Below are 19138 nucleotides of genomic sequence, written 5' to 3'. Positions count from 1 at the left end.
ACCTAGCTCTGCCACTTCAAAAAGCATGACCACAGGCCACATCAGCTTTCATCTCAACAAACTGTAAAAACAAATAATTTCACAGTAGTGTTGTGATAATTAAATAAGTAAAATGTATGTGGCAGTGTCTGGTATACAGAAGACACTCAACTCTATATTAATCTAATGAAATCTGGGGAACCATAAAGTAAATAAGATATTTTTCTTTCATTTCAGGAAGTGCAGTCTAGCTAGAAGACAGGCTATGCACAAATAAAATAGTTGGTGTAAGGTGGAATGTAAGTAAGTACCCTGATACTTAATGTCAAAAATAAGAGCTAAGAAAGAGGAAACATCCCAGGGAACTGAAATGGTCAGAGCAAGGTGCATAAAAAAGGTAGACTCACACTGAGTCTCCAGATGTAAAGAGATTGGAAATCACTCCCATCCTAACAAGAAAAAGCTGAACAAACTGAAAATCAACAACTCTTCTAAGATCTGTCAGAGAATCGAGGTCACAGGGCAAACTGTTGTCCCCCCCAAATTAGAGACAGAGACAGGCAAATACAGAGAACTGCAACTTACCAACGCAAAACCCTACAAGCAGAAACCCATGTAGGAACTGTTACTGGGTAGAAAATTCTACACGTAATTGACAAATTGGTGAAGGCTCCCTGTGAACAATTCTGAGAGTTAAACTGAATCTCTAAAAAAGAATTAGAATTGGTAAAGAGGAACTTACAGCCCCGGTGAGGTAAACAGAAGATGGGGGATGGAATTTATAACAATAGGTGCTGTTACCTGTAAAAAATGAATAAATAGAAACCTCAATTAAATAGAGTTGGGAGGCCAGAAGGGGGAGCTCTCACACCCTGTGACCAAAACAGAGCACAACAGGAAGAAGACAGATTCCTTTCCTAGCACAGACTCAGCCAGTGAAAAGCCATGGACTCTTGGCTTACTAAAGCCCTTTCAATTTCCTTTCCTATTTTGTTTTTAATAATTTTTATTGGAGTATAGTTGATTTACAATGCTGTGTTAGTTTCAGGTGCACACCAAAGTGAATCAGTTATACATATATCCACTCTTTTTTAGATTCTTTTCCCATATAGGTCATTACAGAGTATTGCATAGAGTTCCCTGTGCTATACAGTAGATCCTTATTAGTTATCTATTATATATACAGTAGTGTACATATCTCAATCCCAATCTCCCAGTTTATCCCTCCCCCTGCTCCTTTCTAAAAAAGCATTCTCCTTCCCTTCCATGCAGGGACTTGTACATGGCTCACCATGGTTGCAGACCCCTAATTGCAATTCTCTGCTGATCCCCAATAAACCCATCTTTCCTGGAGAAATATCTGGCAGTCTGTTTCAACTCAACATACCTGACTATATTACCGCTAAGCAATTGAAAAATTACAGGGATTAAAAATGTCCAGAGTCCACAGAGAAACCCAGTGGTCGTTGTGTTATTGTCCCAATGTTTAAACAGATTAAGTGGGTAAGTCCATTTACATATAGTGGGTTGTATATATGTTTGCCTTTACTCCCAAGATCTAACTACACATGGTAGTGAAGAAATTTTAAAAGGTACTAACCCACAACACAAAGGGAAAGAAGGAATATCAGCAGATGAGCGATCTCTACAACATTTAGAAAACGAGAAAACAGAGAAGTCTGGTGTATCCACGCAAAGGAGTGTAGTGCATGTGCATTTTTATAGTGAATGTGTGGCAACTAAGAGGAAGGAAGCTGACTTACACTGCAGAATCCAAGGGATTAGACCTTAGAGGCTGGAGGAAGAACATAGGGTAGAAAAGTGCCCTAACTTGAAAGTCAACACGGGAAATTTTCTTTGCCATGCCACCTCACTGAGGTTGCAAGAGCAACTAGACAGATGGAGAAATCGAAAACTGCCAGGTGTCACTAGTTCTTCTACCCTGCTTTAGTTTTCTTCATAGCACTGTAGCATCTGACATTATGTTATCTAGCTATTTGCTAACTGAGCCACTGTTCATTTTCTCCACAAGCAGTAAGCTCCAGGAAGGCAGAACCAACCTTTGTTGGTCTTCTTCAACTCTTTCTCCTTGGTGCCTGGCAAACCGTAGCACTCAGTAAATATTTGTAGCATGAACGAGTGAAGTGAATAAATGAATGAATGAACCAATCCACCAATGAACGATAGGGATTATAACACAGTAACTTCCTTCCAGTCTCAGACTTACCACATTTCCCCCTGAGTCTTGCTTGGGGCCTTTCCTATACCCTTCCAAGAGGAAGAAAGATCATGAGCCCAGTCTCAGGAAGGAGGAGACACTGGCCATGGAGGGAATAGAGAAGAGCTCTGCCCAAAGAGATCAGGGCTGCTTCCTTAGGGCTCTTCCCTTACTTCCTTAGAAAAGATCCTGTGTTTTCCTTAACTCTATCTCTTGTGCCTCTAAATATCAAAGCACTTTTTAAAGTAGCTACTGTAAATTTTTCCTCTTGAAATTTTTTTAACATCTTTATTAGAGTATAATTGTTTTACAATGGTGTGTTAGTTTCTGCTTTATAACAAAGTGAATCAGTTATACATATACATATGTTCCCATATCTCTTCCCTCCTGCGTCTCCCTCCCTCCCACCCTCCCTATCCCACCCCTCCAGGCGGTCCCAAAGCACCGAGCTGATCTCCCTGTGCTATGCGGCTGCTTCCCACTAGCTATCTACCTTACGTTTGGTAGTGTATATATATTTTAATTTCCTGTCTTCTCACTACAGCATTTGTGCGGTCCGGCAGCTCGGCTCCTCATATAACCCCAGCCTCCTCCATGCAAGGGAAATGTCACCGCAGGGGGATGGAGAGGAACCATGGCAGGGAACTGCAGGCTGTGTTCCCACTTCTGCACACCATTATACAGACCATTCCATGCCTCTTCACAGAGAAACCAATGCCTCTTTCTAATGAGTGGGATAATTTTCCCTCTTAGTGGTCCATGCTGACAGCTCACAAACATCTAGCACCCTCACCTACATCTACACATAGACAAGGAGAAGTTTAGAGGGGAGCAAAAAGCTGGACAGATTTTTTTAGATGAACCAAATGATTGAAAGTCTATTAGATTAATCTCAAAGTCTATAAACTAAGGTGGTATCATGGTGTCAAAGGTAACATTCAGGTCTCCTGACCCACAGCCTGAGTCACCAGCTGCCAAACTCGTGGATTCCAAAGAGGAGCTTGCAGTGGTTTATTTCAGTTCACAGGTGCTTCCATCCAACCCCTCCCAGGTCACTGAATGCAGCGTTAACGCACCCTGGATTTGATATTCTGTGTGTGAATATCTTTGCACCACCTTCTATAACAACCTATCTAAATAAGTCACCAAGTCTAAAAATAGACCTACTTCCTTAAGTTCTGCCTTTGATGCCATATAACCTACCAAGGAAAATAGTATCAGAGGCCAACCTCCTTTTCTAACACCCCCTGCAAGCAGGAGCTAAGAACAAGGAGTGGGGTCCTAGACTACACTCATGTCTTCTTACACCTACCTGAAAGTGGGTCTCAGGAGGTGTCTTATAAAGCCTAGGATCACTCTACTCACTCTCCATGTACCTATTCATAGTACAGTCAACCGATCACTCAATAAATATTTACTAAGTCTTACTATTCTTGTGGCAGTAGAAGATACACGATATTAAAAGCCAGCCATGCCCCTGCTTTCCCGTATCTTCCAGTGTAATCAGTGATATGATACATTCTGACATTTCTGAAAGAGTCCTGATTACAAATATTTTGCTAGCCATGATATATTGTTGCAGAATTTTCTATATTTAAAAAAAGTAACACATTTAAAAATATATAGCCTATTAAATGAGCACACTTTCATATTATTAGAACAAAAGAAAACAAAACCTTTGAGTGTTATTAAACATCAAAACATAAAAGATGAGATCTGACACATGCAAAGCTTTCTAAAGAGATATAATGGCTCCCAGGGCATAATAAGTAGCCAAAATAATGTCATTGATGTACTTGAAAAACAAAAGCAGTCGGAAGAGAGGAATTGGTCAGAAAAAGAGGCACAGAAAGTGGGAAGCCAAAAAGGAAGTGACGTTAGTGCTTATTAAGCATTATCAGGTGGAAAGAGATCCATATTCTGGAGAAGACAAGCCATTCTAACGTCTTTGCTCTTTGTTTTTGTTTTTCTGTCCTGCCGGCAAAACTGGAATGTTCCATCAGACCTGGCTGAAATATCCCTCAAGTCTTTCAACCTATCCTGGCACTGAGCATGGGCTCTCCAAGCAACATTTGCATTATAATCTGGCTCCCCATGTAGATTTTCTTTAGGGTAATAACGGCTGGCCAGCAAACATTAACTGTCAGTGAGTTTAGCAGCAAGCCAATCGACTCACCTCGTCCTTGAACTTTTTCAACCTAAGAAAATAAACTTAACTTCATAAGTTTGTAAAATATACATATATATATATATATATATATATAAAGTGCACAAATTGGAAAAAAATGATCTGGCTAGTGTGTCAATATTTGGTCTGGAAAAAGTGGTGACTATCCATATTAGGAACATAAATACCTTCTTCACTCCAAAGCACTTGAAGAAGAGTGACATGTTCATGATGCATACTTAATGCCACAGGAAGTATGAAGAGGAAGAAATTATGTTTTACTGAAGAAATCCAGGAAAGCATCACAGAGGAGGTGGGAATCACCTGAGCCTTGAAGATGGGCAGGGTGATGATAGGAAAAGATTGAGAGGGGCTAAGGTGATTACTTCAGTAAAATAACATATAGAAGTTGGAAAATGTGCTGGGCATGCAGGGAATGGAGAGTGGGTCAAATGCATTAAATATGAACTTAAAGTAAGAGGAAGTTCAAATAGCAGGAGACCCTGACATACTGGTTTGGGAAATCTAACGTCACATGGAAACAATGCGAAACCATCTAAGCTTTCTGATGAAGGATGAGACAGAATGGAATGATACTCTAGGAATTAGGCAAGGTCTGAAAAAATATGAGCCATGGCAGAAAACTAAAAAGCACTCCTTTACCTACCAATAATTTACATTCTTGTGTAAAAATAATGTATTGATATTTTCCATCCAGATACCCGAATGAAAATCAATGAAAGCAAGCTAAAAAGAAAAGTGGAGGACAGAGTTTACAGTACTGGATCCTAGATCACAATGGTATTATTATAATATGGGGAAGCCACAGGAGGGCACAAATCTCTGGCCACTTCATAATTTTGACTGGAACTTGCAAGTATATCCTGCCATTATTTTCTAAGTATTCTGTGGGAGGTTAGCATTACCAATATGTATCTATACTGAAATCTTTTATGTGGAGTCAGAGAAACTCTGGAACTATGAAAACCTGTTTGTGTATCTGGGGAGTTGGAACAGAAATAGAAAGGCAGGAAAACTTCTTTTTCTTTGAAACAAAAATATTTTTTTAAAGGCAGATAGTATTGGGGGAGGAGATGCTATTGTATTAGTCACTGCCTCTCAAAAACCAGATATTTAAGAACTGAATTATTAACTTGAATGTAGTTCAGTAAGTTCAATGAAAAGGAAGTATATTTGAAGTTAGAGAATTCCATTTCACAAAATCACCATATTTTAAGGCTTGGGCTAGTTGCAAGTTTAACTTTCACACAATATTAGCCGTGGAATGAAAAAACAAAACAAAACGAACTACTCTTGCTGGGAAGACTGTTTAATTATTCATTACCCAGGAAATGTCACGGTGGTGCATAAATGAGGGACCCAATATTCAGACATTAAGCAGAAAGAAGATAGCATCAACATCAAGAGGGTAGGAAGGCCTCTTCAATTTACACAATGTGTAGATAATCCCCACCCACCCACCCCCAAACCCCGCCTTCAAGCAGAAAGGACAGACGTGAGGAATAGGACAGATAAACCATTAGCCCTCAGGTGTAGAAAAAGACATATAGCATCATGAAGTCATTCTCAGAGTTAAAAAGTAAAGATTGTGAACTCTCTGTCATAGATAATTAATATTTCACAATTAGAGTTCCCAGGCAAGATCAGACCAGGAGCAGAATGGAGCACAGAAGGGTAGATGAGCCATACCAGCCCGAAAGAAATTCCTTAGCTGTCTTGATTAAAGCTTCTAACTGGTTCCCTTAAGAAAAAGAACTGGATATTTATATCAAAATCTACTGTGTGCCCTACTAACTATAACTATAGCTCACTTCAGTAAGCATAGATTATTTAATTAAAAATTAAATAAATGCTATCTTTAATCAGATTCCATCAGATTTCACTTCCAGCCCTGGCTTTCAGGTAGATCCTGTAGCTTTCTGGTAATTTACAGTTATAAGAATCACCTCACTTTGATAAGCCATAGTCATTTTCTGGTATCAAGGTATTAAAATACACAGTCCAGTCTAAGACTTGGTTAATGCATTCTCCTGAGGGCCTTTTGCAATACTCCCATAGGTAGGACCCCAATATTTCACTCCACAGGCAGCCTCTGTATCTGTACAATCCTCATTCCAACAAGCAACCTTCTTGGATGAAGACTCATCAAAATCACTCAACCACTGTTACTTTCCACTGTATCTATTTGGCCAAGGAAGAATATATGAATTCTTGCCTTGATAAATGATGGAAATGTAAGTTGTTTTCAATAATTCCGTGTTTGTTTGTTTTGGGAGTATAATTGCTTTACAATGTTGTTTCTGCCACACAACAAAGTGAATCAGCCATACAACATGCTCCTGTTTGTGGGTACTACATATTATATACTATTAGCAGAAAATTGTCTAGGATAGAGAGTGAGAACTGGCTAGAAAGGAAGAAAGGAACAAGAAAGTTAATATTTATGGAAGACCTCCTATATATAAGTAAGCTGGACTAAAAGAGATGAAATGATTAGTTATAGTAAACAACGATCATTTTATTATCCCAGTTACTCTGCTTTTATGGGAACTTTCCTACTACCTCCCCAACATTTTCTGTGAATTGTATCCTGACATAAACATACACACATTTATTCACCCACATGGCTGAGAAAATGGAAGATTTAGGTACTCTTAGCCTCAGTCTTACCTGTCACGTCTACTACAAAAGAGAGAAAACCACATGCAACTGGAAAGAATGAAGTAGATTTGCAGAGGTAAAAGACAAAGAGAATTTCCTGAGTTTGCTATAGGGCTTCAGTCTCTGGTTCTAGCTGAGCCTGAGACTCAACTTCATTCTTCCTTTGGGCTCTGGGAATCCCCCCCCACCAACCCCCCACTATATTTTAGCTAAGGCTAGCTAAGGTGGAATATGTTGTCTTTAACTAAATTGCCCTTAACTAACACACCCACTCAAGTTCTAAATCCTATAAGAAGTGAAGCAAGGATTCAAACCCAGGTCTGCATGATTCCAACATTTGTTCCACTCCCCACACTGCCAAGAGTTAATGATATGGTGTGGTGATAAGAGCAAGTACAGTTCTGCATAAACAGAACCGCAGCAGTCAGAACTTTAAAGTAATCATCCAGACATACCCAGAACTGATCAGACTTGTATCTACGGAATGTTTCGGCTCCACAGCTAAGGGGTGATCTGGATAAACTGAAGAATGTTCACTAGAGAGCCATAGAAGAAGATGAAATAATTGGAAATGAGAAAAAGTGCATAGTATATATTGCCTCCACAATTCAATTGGTACTTCATATCCTGCACCCAAACATCTTTCTTGTAATGGCCTTACACTGCTTTTTAATATTTTCTATGTCTTTGTCTCATCTCTTCAAATAGGTTTTGAGCTTCTTCAAGTCAAGGAATATCTATTATACTTTTTGTTGTATTGTGTTAAATGAATTAAAATTAAAGAAGACAGCTTGTTCAAACACAAGAGAATAGAGGATAATTTAATAATAGTACTGGTAAATATGAATCTCTACATTGATGGGAACTGACTTTTTCCAATACCACAACAAGAAGAGGAGAAAGAATTCTCATACACTAATATGAGATATTTAAATTAGTGTTAGGGATAAATTTCCAAACTGAAGCAATTGTTGTAGCATGTGTCCAAGAGGAAAAGCCTTAGAGATTCAGCCTCTACATAGGGGTATTTTTTTTTGTCTAGGACAGTTTTGGTTTGGATCCTTTTTACTATCTCACTAAATAATGATTTATGGACTTCATGCCCCTTCTTCAAGCCTTTCCAAGACCTATGAAGACATCAGACAAGAGTGGAACTTTATTTTTTTTTCCCCATTACAATACACTACATGAATATACTTAGTATTTCTGAATATTGGCATATGAAACTCAAATACTAAAAATCTGTATCTTTAGTAAAAAAAAACATACCTGTGAGTACTACCCCAAAGTAGAAAGATATGTTTTGAAGGTATTTATCTTATATCATTTAAAAGTTATGGTAACTGAAGGAAATCTTCTAATACTCAAGCCAAATCATACTATAAATCCAGTATTGGAATTTTTGCTTCCAGCCACAATGAAGTAATTAGGAATGCATTAACGCTATTACCTTAAGCAGCTAGACATCCAGACAAAATACATGAAACATCTCTTTTCAGACACTGCTCAACAGAAAGCTCAAAACAGTGATTCCTCAAAGAAGGAAAGCAAATGAGATGCACCCTGACATTGCCTGATCATTTTGTCTGAGGAGAGTTTCTAGGCTGCAACACAGGGAGGGGGAACCCAAACAGAGGCTTGTGGTCTCACTGACTTAAGGAGAAACAGTTCTGATTTCAAACACACACACACAAACACACACAGAGGCGGGGGAGATGGCGAGCTCTAGATCTGCAGACAAATCTTTTCTAACGTTGGCTGAGTACTGATGTGTGCATACATGTGTGGTAACTACCAAGGCCAGGGAAAGGACACTAGAAAGGATGGGCAGAATAGTTTCTGAAGTTCACATGAGTCAGGAAAAGTTCGGATTTTCCAGCAGTCAGCGAGGAGAGACCTTGTAATTCAAGAAGCATTGGTTAGAGTCCTCAGAAAGTTATTGCCCAGACCAAATTAGCCCTGCTCCGAAAACACCCTAACGTAGCTTAAAACCAAGTCTCAAAAGCATCCAGCTAATTTAAAGTTAATTGCATCCCAGAAAATAATCCAACAATATTTAAAGGAATACAGAAAAATCCAGGACCCAAAAACGTAAAATTTAACATTTCCAACATTGAATTTAAAAATCACCAGGTAAGCAAAGAAGCTGGGGAAATAATGCCTCCCATCCAGAAGAACAATCAAATCAACTGATAGAAACAGATCCAGTAAAGACCAGCATGATAGAATTAGCAGACAACAATAGTAAAACAGCTATTATAAATACACTCCACATGTTTAAGAGCATAATGAAAAAAATAAAAAATATTTTAAAAATACAAACCAAACTCTATAGATGAATAATACAGTATCTGAAATGTGAAATACATAGGATGGGATAAACAGTGGATAGATGTTGATGAAGAAAAGAACACCAAACTTGAAGACATCAATTTTATTCAAAATGAAACATAGAAGGAAAATAAGATTAAAAAATGAAAAGAACATTTGTGACTGTGAGATGATGGTAAACAGTCTAAAATATATGTAATTGGAGAGAAAGTCAGAAAAAAGTGAGGAAATAATGACCAAATTGTTTTAAATTTGATGGCAACTATAAACCAAATATCCAAAAATGTCAGCAGATTCCAAACAGAAAAAGAGATTAATAAAACTATACAAGGGCAGAGCATAAACAAATTGCTAAAATGAACACTAGTAATGGGAACATCTTAAAAGTAGACAAAGAAAAATGACATAAAGATAAGAATGATCACAGACTTCTCATCAGAAACTATGAAAGACAGAAACCTTTAAACATTAAAAGGAAAACAACCTAACAAACTAGAATTCTGTTTCCATTGAAAATACCCTTCAAAAACTAAGGTAAAGACTCTTTCAAACAAAAGTTGAGATAATTCATTGCCAATAGGCCTGTTTTACAAAAAATATTAAAGGAAGTTATTCATGCAAAAGGAAAATGATACTAGATAGAGATCTGGATCCGAAATATGGAAGAAAAATCACTGGAAATGGTAAATATATTGATAAATATGAAAAACTTTTTCTTATTTTTCAAAATTTCTTTTAAAGATAACTGAGTGTTTAAAGCAAAAATGATAATGATAGACTGTGGAGTTTATAATATATGTGGAAATAAAATGTACAAAAACAATAACACGAAGTATAGGAGAGGGGAATAAAATTATACTGTAGTATAGTAATGCTATTAAAATATATGTAAAGTGGGGGCTCCCCTGGTGGCGCAGTGGTTGAGAGTCCGCCTGCCGATGCAGGGGACATGGGTTCGTGCCCCGGTCCGGGAAGATCCCACATGCTGCGGAGCGGCTGGGCCCGTGAGCCATGGCTGCTAAGCCTGCGCGTCCGGAGCCTGTGCTCCGCAACGGGAGAGGCCACAACAGTGAGAGGCCCGCGCGTACCGCAAAAAAAAAAATATATATATATATATATATATATATATATTATGTAAAGTGGAATACCATTATTTGAAGGTAGAATAGTATAAGTTAAAGCTGTATACTGTTAACCCACTAAAACAGAATAACAACAAAAAAAGAGCTAATATACCAATATAAAAGGAGATACAATGAAATAAAAAAACACTCCAAAAGAAATTAAAAGAATAAAGAACAAAGATACATGGGTTAAAAGAAATAAAATAGCATAAAACACATTAAACATCATTAGCCATTAGGGAAATGCAAATTAAAACCACAATAAGGTACTACTACACACTTTCCCCAAGGGCTAAAATTAAAAAGGTTCACTTGCAATATCAACTTCTGGTGAGGATGTAGATCACTAGCACTGTCATGTATTGCTGGTGAAAGCACAAAATTATACAGCCACTTTAGAAAGCAATCTGGCAGATTCTTATGAAGTTAATCAAACACTTGCCACACAACCCAGCAATTCCAACTCATACATTCACACAAAGACACATACTCAAATGTTCATAGCAATTTTTTTTATAATAGCCCCAAATTAGAAACAACTCAAATGCTCATCAACAGGTGAGTGGATAAACAAACTGTGGTACACCATACAATGGAATACTACCCAGCAATAAAAGGAACACTACTGAAATGTGAATGAATCTAGAAAGTATTATGCTACATGTAAGAAGCCAGACACAGAAGAGTACATACTGCATGTTTCCATTTACATGAAATTCTAGCAAACACAAGCTAATCTACAGTGACAAAAAGCACATTAGGGGTTGCTTAGGTCTAGGGGTAGACTATATGGGAGGTGGGAGTAGAATGTGTGGATTTATGTCAAAGGGGCATACGGAGCATTTGGGGGAAGTAGAAATCTTGATCGTGGTGGTCATTATGGCATGTATACATTTGTCAAAACTTGCCAAAGTGTATATTTTAAATGTGTACAGTTTCTTGTGCACAAATTATACATCAATAACACTGTTTTTAAAAGTGGAATGAACAAAATGGAAATAAAACAGTGCCAACATTCTATCAGTCATAGGAATACTGCCCTTAGTCATCACTAATGGGCACTTCAGACCCAGGAAGTGCTGTCGACTTCAGAGAAATCCTGAAAGCAAAGGCCAAGCTGGAAACAAATACCTCAATGTTCCTAATTTTTAAAGGCCCTAAAGAACTTGCAAAGCAATGTTTCTGGCTCTGGTTTTGTTTTGATAATTATTCAGTACTGCCCCAAACACATTAATCTACAAATTCTTTGATAAGAACTCTGTCACATCACCTTCTTCCCAGAGCACATAAAAAGAATCAAATGAATTGTTTGTTGAATGCACCAATAAGTGACCAAATGAATAAATGAATGAATGAATAAAATAAATTTCTATGGGAATTAATATCCCAACACAGCTGTATATTATTTATCTCTTGTAGAAAATGCTACCTATCCATCTTTAAATATGATAAAATATCATTTATTTGAGCACCACAAATCTAGAATTTTGAAGAATCTGTATGAGCAGGGCTGAGTTTTATTTTTGCATTGTTGAAAAAAAATCATATGGCCAAACAATAGTATAGAAACAAGGCGATGATTGCCACCTTTATTTTGTATGTTATATCAGAGTTTACAAATGACTTTCACAAACATTAACTCATCTAAGCCATTTTGGACCACTATTTTACCAATAGGCAGTTTCTGTCTATAAATCACAATCTATTGATGCACTGAAAGAAAATTTCTGAGGGCTTTTCTAGTTAATCTGTTAATTTGTTTCAAACAATGATGAAAGAGAGAGGGTGGGGGAAAGATCTCAACATGTTACATTTTAAATTACAATTCAGGATTAGCATCATTTTTACAAATGGTTAAGATAAGCCTGAGCAGCCTTACTGCAAGTTTTTGTAAAAACTGTTGGAGTTCTAAAGAGAGCCTGACAATACCTTCACTACGAAAATAGCCTGAGGAGTTTGAGGACCCCAGGTTGGAACACCCTAAAGGTGCTGGAGTTGAACATCTTATATAAAATTTGAACCCTACACTTATTAATGGAAAACCAACCCCACCTATTAAAAGCTAATATACAACTATGAGCTATTTCTAATAGCCTCTTTGGAAAAGTATGTTGAGCCTCAAAAGAAGTGGCTGGTTTTGTTTTTGTTTTCTACAAGCAATGACCTGTTTTGATAATAATGCTCCTAAGACCGTCCAGATGTTTGAAGTCCATAAGATAACTGAGCATATTCAATAGGATACTGCTCAGATTCTCAAGACACAGGCCTGGATGACTTTAATAGATTATCTCTACATGAGATCTCTGTCTCCACTTTCCATTCTAAGATTAAATAAGTCAGCTAAAGGAACGACAGAGACCAAGGCCATTTGGATTAGAAGTTCTAGGCTGAAAAGCAAATATGCATTTCCAGGTTTTCCATATTTAAAATTTTTACCAGTTTGTCTTTTGGGGACTGAAATGAGGATGACAACAGATCCAAAGTAAGCTGCATTAGCATCACAAAATGACAACTGAATATGCCACCCACTATCTCCATAGTACTGAAAACGCACCTCTGTGACAAGTCACAGGTACCAAGAATGTTTCATCACATTGCTTCCCTTCACATAAATCCCCCCCCCCAATAGGGTTTTATGTCTCTCTTCTTAGCTTTCTCTGCCTTAATCCTCTTTCCTCTACTCTTCAGCTTGACTTAATTCAGAACTGTATCTAATTCACAAATTGAAGCAGGACAGGTCTCCCTCACAAACTCGGCCCACACACCAATCTGATGAGAGGTCACTGCTATGGACTAAACCCCAAGCAGGAGTTGCTGCACTGGAATATCAGTGTATTTTGCTTTCCCCCATTACCTTCTTAAATGAAAGAAAGATAAGTTCAAGCACTTACTAGCTGGTGAAATCATACATTCATTAAAGAAAAGAAGTTGAAGAAATATTGAACCCTTCCCAATTTCTCAAGAAACAAAGGGACTCTCCCCACAGAAAAAATAGAAAGGGGAATGCCCCAAAGAGGAAACAAAAATTGTGAAACAAACTTTTCAAAGTGCCCAATCTCTAAGAAAGGTAAAGTATCCTACAACCAGGTCTTTATTTTGAAATACCTTTCTTGGGTGGCATCCTGGTGGTGTCCCGTCAGAATGTCTCGGCTGCCGGTTAACGTGAAGAAGGATGACAGGTTGAAGGGACAAATGTTTCAGGTCTGGTCCGGCACATGCACACAGTTCTGCCTGTTGCTGAAAGTGCTCCCTGGTGCCATTTCACAGTCTGAAACATAAGAAGGTACTAATTTCCTCACCATTAAATTTTCATGAATGTTTAGTTTGCCATTTAGGGATGGAGTACTCAGGTCAAAAGGGTTGTATGTGGGGCTCATGTCTGAAATAAAACTAAGCTGATCGTGCAAGTGGTATTCAAAGCAAATCTGGCTTCATCCCATTCTGTATGTACTTGCCTGCCTCGTTTTAAATACCTTCCATTCTAGGGTTTTATCCTAAATACATGCACAGAGGGCAGTGTAAGGGAAAGCACTTTTAGAAAAGTGAGAAATACTGACCACTAAGCAGACTCTGTAAATTAAATGAGTAAATAAAGAAGATACTCCTATGTGTGGAGTTCAGGTTTAAGCAGCAAAGCCACAGCGCATTCAGTTTAGCCGTCAATCTCAATGTGGGGAAACTCGGAGATACTGTGTTCATTTTCTCAAATTCTCTGAAAATAAAACTTGCTATAACAGGAAGCTTATTTTCTGGGAAGTTTAAAAAAAATTTTTTTTTCTATTAACACTTCTCAAAGGAAGGTAGTAATCCTTGCTTTAAAATGGTAAACAAAAAAGATTTCCATCACTGAAAAGAAAGGGACAAAAAGTGCTGAAATCTAATGTTGCAAAAGAGGCTGCCTTTGGAGAGGGAGAACACGGGCATTCTCTGGTTACTTCGGTGATAGCCGCTGACCTTGGCAAGAGGAAACACTGTTTTGAAATGGATCCTGGTGGCACATTACACCAAGGCAGCTTTTGGCTTCACAGATGGATTTGTGCACAGATCTGACCCTTCTAGAATATAAAGCCTACTACATAGACTTTAGCTAAAGTAGTGTGTAGCACACCTGGAATTATGGTTTAAAACAAAGCTCTGTACAGTGATGCTCACTTAGCTTTTTCCTATTCTGGACATTAGATCTCAACTGTAATAGTAAGATAGGATATAGCTGATACAAGTACTTACATTTAAAGATTTATAATGAAAGTTATGTGGTTCTTTAACTTGGGAATTTATAAGGAAATTGAGAAGTTTTGTTGCAAATTGTTGGACCTATAATCTAGAGTGAGAACAGTATGTAATTTAATTTATATTAACTTTAAAAATATGTAAAATAACTCTAAATTCTATTCTAACAAAAACCATAATAAACTTATAAATAAATTAACAAGATGTTCTTCAAGCTTTCTGTCCAAAAAATTATAAAAACAATACTAAACAAAAGATTAAACACAGAAACCAACAAAGAAACATAGATTAATTCACGCATGTTAAAATTTAAAATTTCTATTCATCGAAAGACGTTTCAAAGAATTTAAAGTAGAAAATACTTACAAGTCACACAACACTTCATAAAAGTATAAAAACCAAAGAACTTCTACTTATCAACAAGAAGAAAATCAGCACCCCCAAAAGGGAAATAAATGGCAAAAGGGAAATAAATGGCAAAAGATTTGAACAAATATTACACATAGGAAGATATAAAACCTAATAAAAATGAACAAAACGAGAATTTGTCAATACAGTTAGAGGGATGAGGGGAAGATGGCGGAAGAGTAAGGTGCGGAGATCACTTTCCTCCCCACAGATACACCAGAAATACATCTACACGTGGAACAACTCCTACAGAACACCTACTGAACGCTGGCAGAAGACCTCAGACCTCCCAAAAGGCAAGAAACTCCCCACGTACCTAGGTAGGGCAAAAGAAAAAAGAATAAACAGAGACAAAAGAATAGGGACGGGACCTGCACCAGTGGGAGGGAGCCGTGAAGGAGGAAAGGTTTCCACACACTAGGAAGCTCCTTTGCGGGCGGAGACTGTGGGTGGCCGGAGGGAAGCTTCGGGGCTGCAGAGGAGAGCACAGCAACAGGGGTGCGGAGGGCAAAGCGGAGAGATTCCCATACGGAGGATCGAGGATCGGTGCCAACCGGCACTCACTAGCCCGAGAGGCTTGTCTGCTCACCCGCCGAGGCGGGCGAGGGCTGGGAGCTGAGGCTCCAGCTTTGGTCGGAGCGCAGGGAGAGGACTGGGGTTGGGAGCATGAACACAGCCTGCAGGGGGTTAGTGCACCATGGCTGGCCAGGAGGGAGTCCGGGGAAAAGTCTGGACCTGCCCAAGAGGCAAGAGACTTTTTCTTCCCTCTTTGTTTCCTGCTGCACGAGGAGAGGGGATTAAGAGCGCTGCTTAAAGGAGCTCCAGAGACGGGCGCGAGCCGCGGCTAAAAGCACGGACCCCAGAGACGGGCATGAGACGCTAAGGCTGCTGCTGCCGCCAGCAAGAAGCCTGTGTGCGAGCACAGGTCACTATCCACACACCCCTTCCGGGGAGCATGTGGAGCCCGCCACTTCCAGGGTCCTGGGATCTAGGGACAACTTCCCCGGGAGAACGCAGCATGGCGCACCTCAGGCTGGCACAACGTCACGCTGGCCTCTGCCGCCGCAGGCTCGCCCTGCACTCCGTACCCCTCCCTCCCCCCAGCCTGAGTGAGCCAGAGCCCCCGAATCAGCTGCTCCTTTAACCCCGTCCTGTCTGAACGAAGAACAGATGCCCTCCGGCGACCTACATGCAGAGGCGGGGCCAAATCCAAAGCTGAGCCCCGGGAGCTGTACGAACAAGGAAGAGAAAGGGAAATCTCTCCCAGCAGCCTCAGAAGCAGCGGATTAAAGCTCCACAATCAACTTAATGTACCCTGCATCTATGGAATACCTGAATAGACAACGAATCATCCCAAATTGAGGAGGTGGACTTTGAGAGCAAGATTTTTTTTTCCCCTTTTCCTCTTTTTGTGAGTGTGTATGTGTATGCTTCTGTGTGAGATTTTGTCTGTATAGCTTTGCTTCCACCATTTGTCCTAGGGTTCTATCCATCCGTTTTCTTTAAAAAATTTTTTTTTCTTAATAATTATTTTTTATTTTAATAACTTCATTTTATTTTATCTTAATCTTATTTTATCTCCTTTCTTCTTCCCTCCCTCCCTCCCTCCCTCCTTCCCCCCCCCTTTCTTTCTACTTTTTCTCCCTCTTACTCTGAGCCGTGTGGATGAAAGGCTCTTGGTGCTCCAGCCAGGAGTCAGTGCTGTGCCTCTGAGGCAGGAGAGCCAACTTTAGGACACTGGTCCACAGAGACCTCCCAGTTCCACATAATATCAAATGGCGAAAATCTCCCAGACATCTCCATCTCAACACCAGCACCCAGCTTCACTCAATGACCAGCAAGCTACAGTGCTGGACACCCTATGCCAAACAACTAGCAAGACAGGAACACAACCCCACCCATTAGCAGAGAGGCTGCCTAAAATCATAATAAGTCCACAGACACCCCAAAACACACCACCAGACATGGACCTGCCCACCAGAAAGACAAGATCCAGCCTCATCCACCAGAACACAGGCACTAGTCCCCTCCACCAGGAAGCCCACACAACCCACTGAATCAACCTTACCCACTGGGGACAGACACCAAAAACAATGGGAACTACGAACCTGCAGCCTGCAAAAAGGAGACCCCAAACACACTAAGATAAGCAAAATGAGAAGACAGAAAAACACACAGCAGATGAAGGAGCAGATAAAAACCCTCAAGGCTTCCCTGGTGGCGCACTGGTTGAGAGTCTGCCTGCCAATGCCAGGGGACATGGGTTTGTGCCCCGGTCCGGGAAGATCCTACATGCCACAGAGCGGCTGGGCCCGTGAGCGATGGCCGCTGAGCCTGCGTGTCCAGAGCCTGTGCTCCGCGACAGGACAGGCCACAACAGTGAGAGGCCCACGTACAACAACAACGAAAAAAAAAAAAAAAAAAAGATAAAAACCCACCAGACCTAACAAATGAAGAGGAAATAGGCAGTCTACCTGAAAAAGAATTCAGAATAATCATAGTAAAGATAATCCAAAATCTTGGAAATAGAATAGACAAAATGCAAGAAACATTTAACAAGGACCTAGAAGAACTAAAGATGAAATGAGCAATGATGAACAACACATTAAATGAAATTAAAAATACTTTAGATGGGATCAATAGCAGAATAACTGAGGCAAAAGAATGGATAAGTAACCTGGAAGATAAAATAGTGGAAATAACTACTGCAGAGCAGAATAAAGAAAAAAGAATGAAAAGAACTGAGGACAGTCTCAGAGACCTCTGAGACAACATGAAACGCACCAACATTCGAATTATAGGGGTTCCAGAAGAAGAAGAGAAAAAGAAAGGGACTGAGAAAATATTTGAAGAGATTATAGTTGAAAACTTCCCTAATATGGGAAAGGAAATAGTTAATCAAGTCCAGGAAGCACAGAGAGTCCCATACAGGATAAATCCAAGGAGAAATACGCCAAGACACGTATTAATCGAACTGTCAAAAATTAAATACAAAGAAAGAAAACATTAAAAGCAGCAAGGGAAAAACAACAAATAACATGCAAGGGAATCCCCGTAAGGTTAACAGCTGATATTTCAGCAGAAACACTGCAAGCCAGAAGGGACTGCCAGGACATATTTAAAATGATGAAGGAGAAAAACCTGCAACCAAGATTACTCTACCCAGCAAGGATCTCATTCAGATTTGATGGAGAAATTAAAACCTTTACAGACAAGCAAAAGCTGAGAGAGTTCAGCACAACCAAACCAGCGTTACAACAAATGCTAAAGGAACTTCTCTAGGCAAGAAACACAAGAGAAGGAAAAGACCTACAATAATGAACCCAAAACAATTAAGAAAATGGGAATAGGCACATACATATCGATAATTACCTTACATGTAAATGGACTAAATGCTCCCAACAAAAGACACAGATTGGCTGAATGGATACAAAAACAAGACCCATATATATGCTGTCTACAAGAGACCCACTTCAGACGTAGAGACACATATAGACTGAAAGTAAGAGGATGGAAAAAGATATTCCATGCAAATGGAAACCAAAAGAAAGCTGGAGTAGCAATTCTCATATCAGACAAAATAGACTTTAAAGACTATTAGAAGAGACAAAGAAGGACACTACATAATGATCAAGGGATTGATCCAAGAAGAAGATATAACAATTGTAAATATTTATGCACCCAACATAGGAGCACCTCAATACATAAGGCAAATACTAACAGCCATAAAAGGGGAAATCGACAGTAACACATTCATAGTAGGGGACTTTAACACCCCACTTTCACCAATGGACAGATCATCCAAAATGAAAATAAATAAGGAAACACAAGCTTTAAATGATACATTACACAAGATGGACTTAATTGATATTTATAGGACATTCCATCCAAAAACAACAGAATACACATTTTTCTCTAGTGCTCATGGAACATTCTCCAGGATAGATCACATCTTGGGTCACAAATCAAGCCTTGGTAAATTTAAGAAAATTGAAATTG

At 39.2% G+C, this 19138-nt stretch overlaps 1 protein-coding gene across 3 annotated transcripts in view; it reads right to left on the bottom strand.

Moving 5' to 3' along the window:
• TMC1 (transmembrane channel like 1) overlaps nucleotides 1–19138 on the bottom strand; it is a 385896-nt gene that overhangs the window by 116268 nt on the left and 250490 nt on the right. For all 3 annotated transcript variants that reach the window (XM_073806217.1, XM_073806218.1, XM_073806219.1), the window contains one exon: nucleotides 13607–13769. In XM_073806217.1, the coding sequence (XP_073662318.1) occupies nucleotides 13607–13622 (16 nt within the window). In that variant the 5' untranslated portion in view covers nucleotides 13623–13769. The remainder of the gene's footprint in view (nucleotides 1–13606; nucleotides 13770–19138) is intronic.

Source organism: Tursiops truncatus, chromosome 6, assembly GCF_011762595.2.
Source record: "Tursiops truncatus isolate mTurTru1 chromosome 6, mTurTru1.mat.Y, whole genome shotgun sequence".
Lineage (NCBI taxonomy): Eukaryota > Metazoa > Chordata > Mammalia > Artiodactyla > Delphinidae > Tursiops > Tursiops truncatus.
The sequence above is the reverse complement of the archived record's forward strand: the minus strand, read 5'-3'. Positions and strand labels throughout refer to the sequence as shown.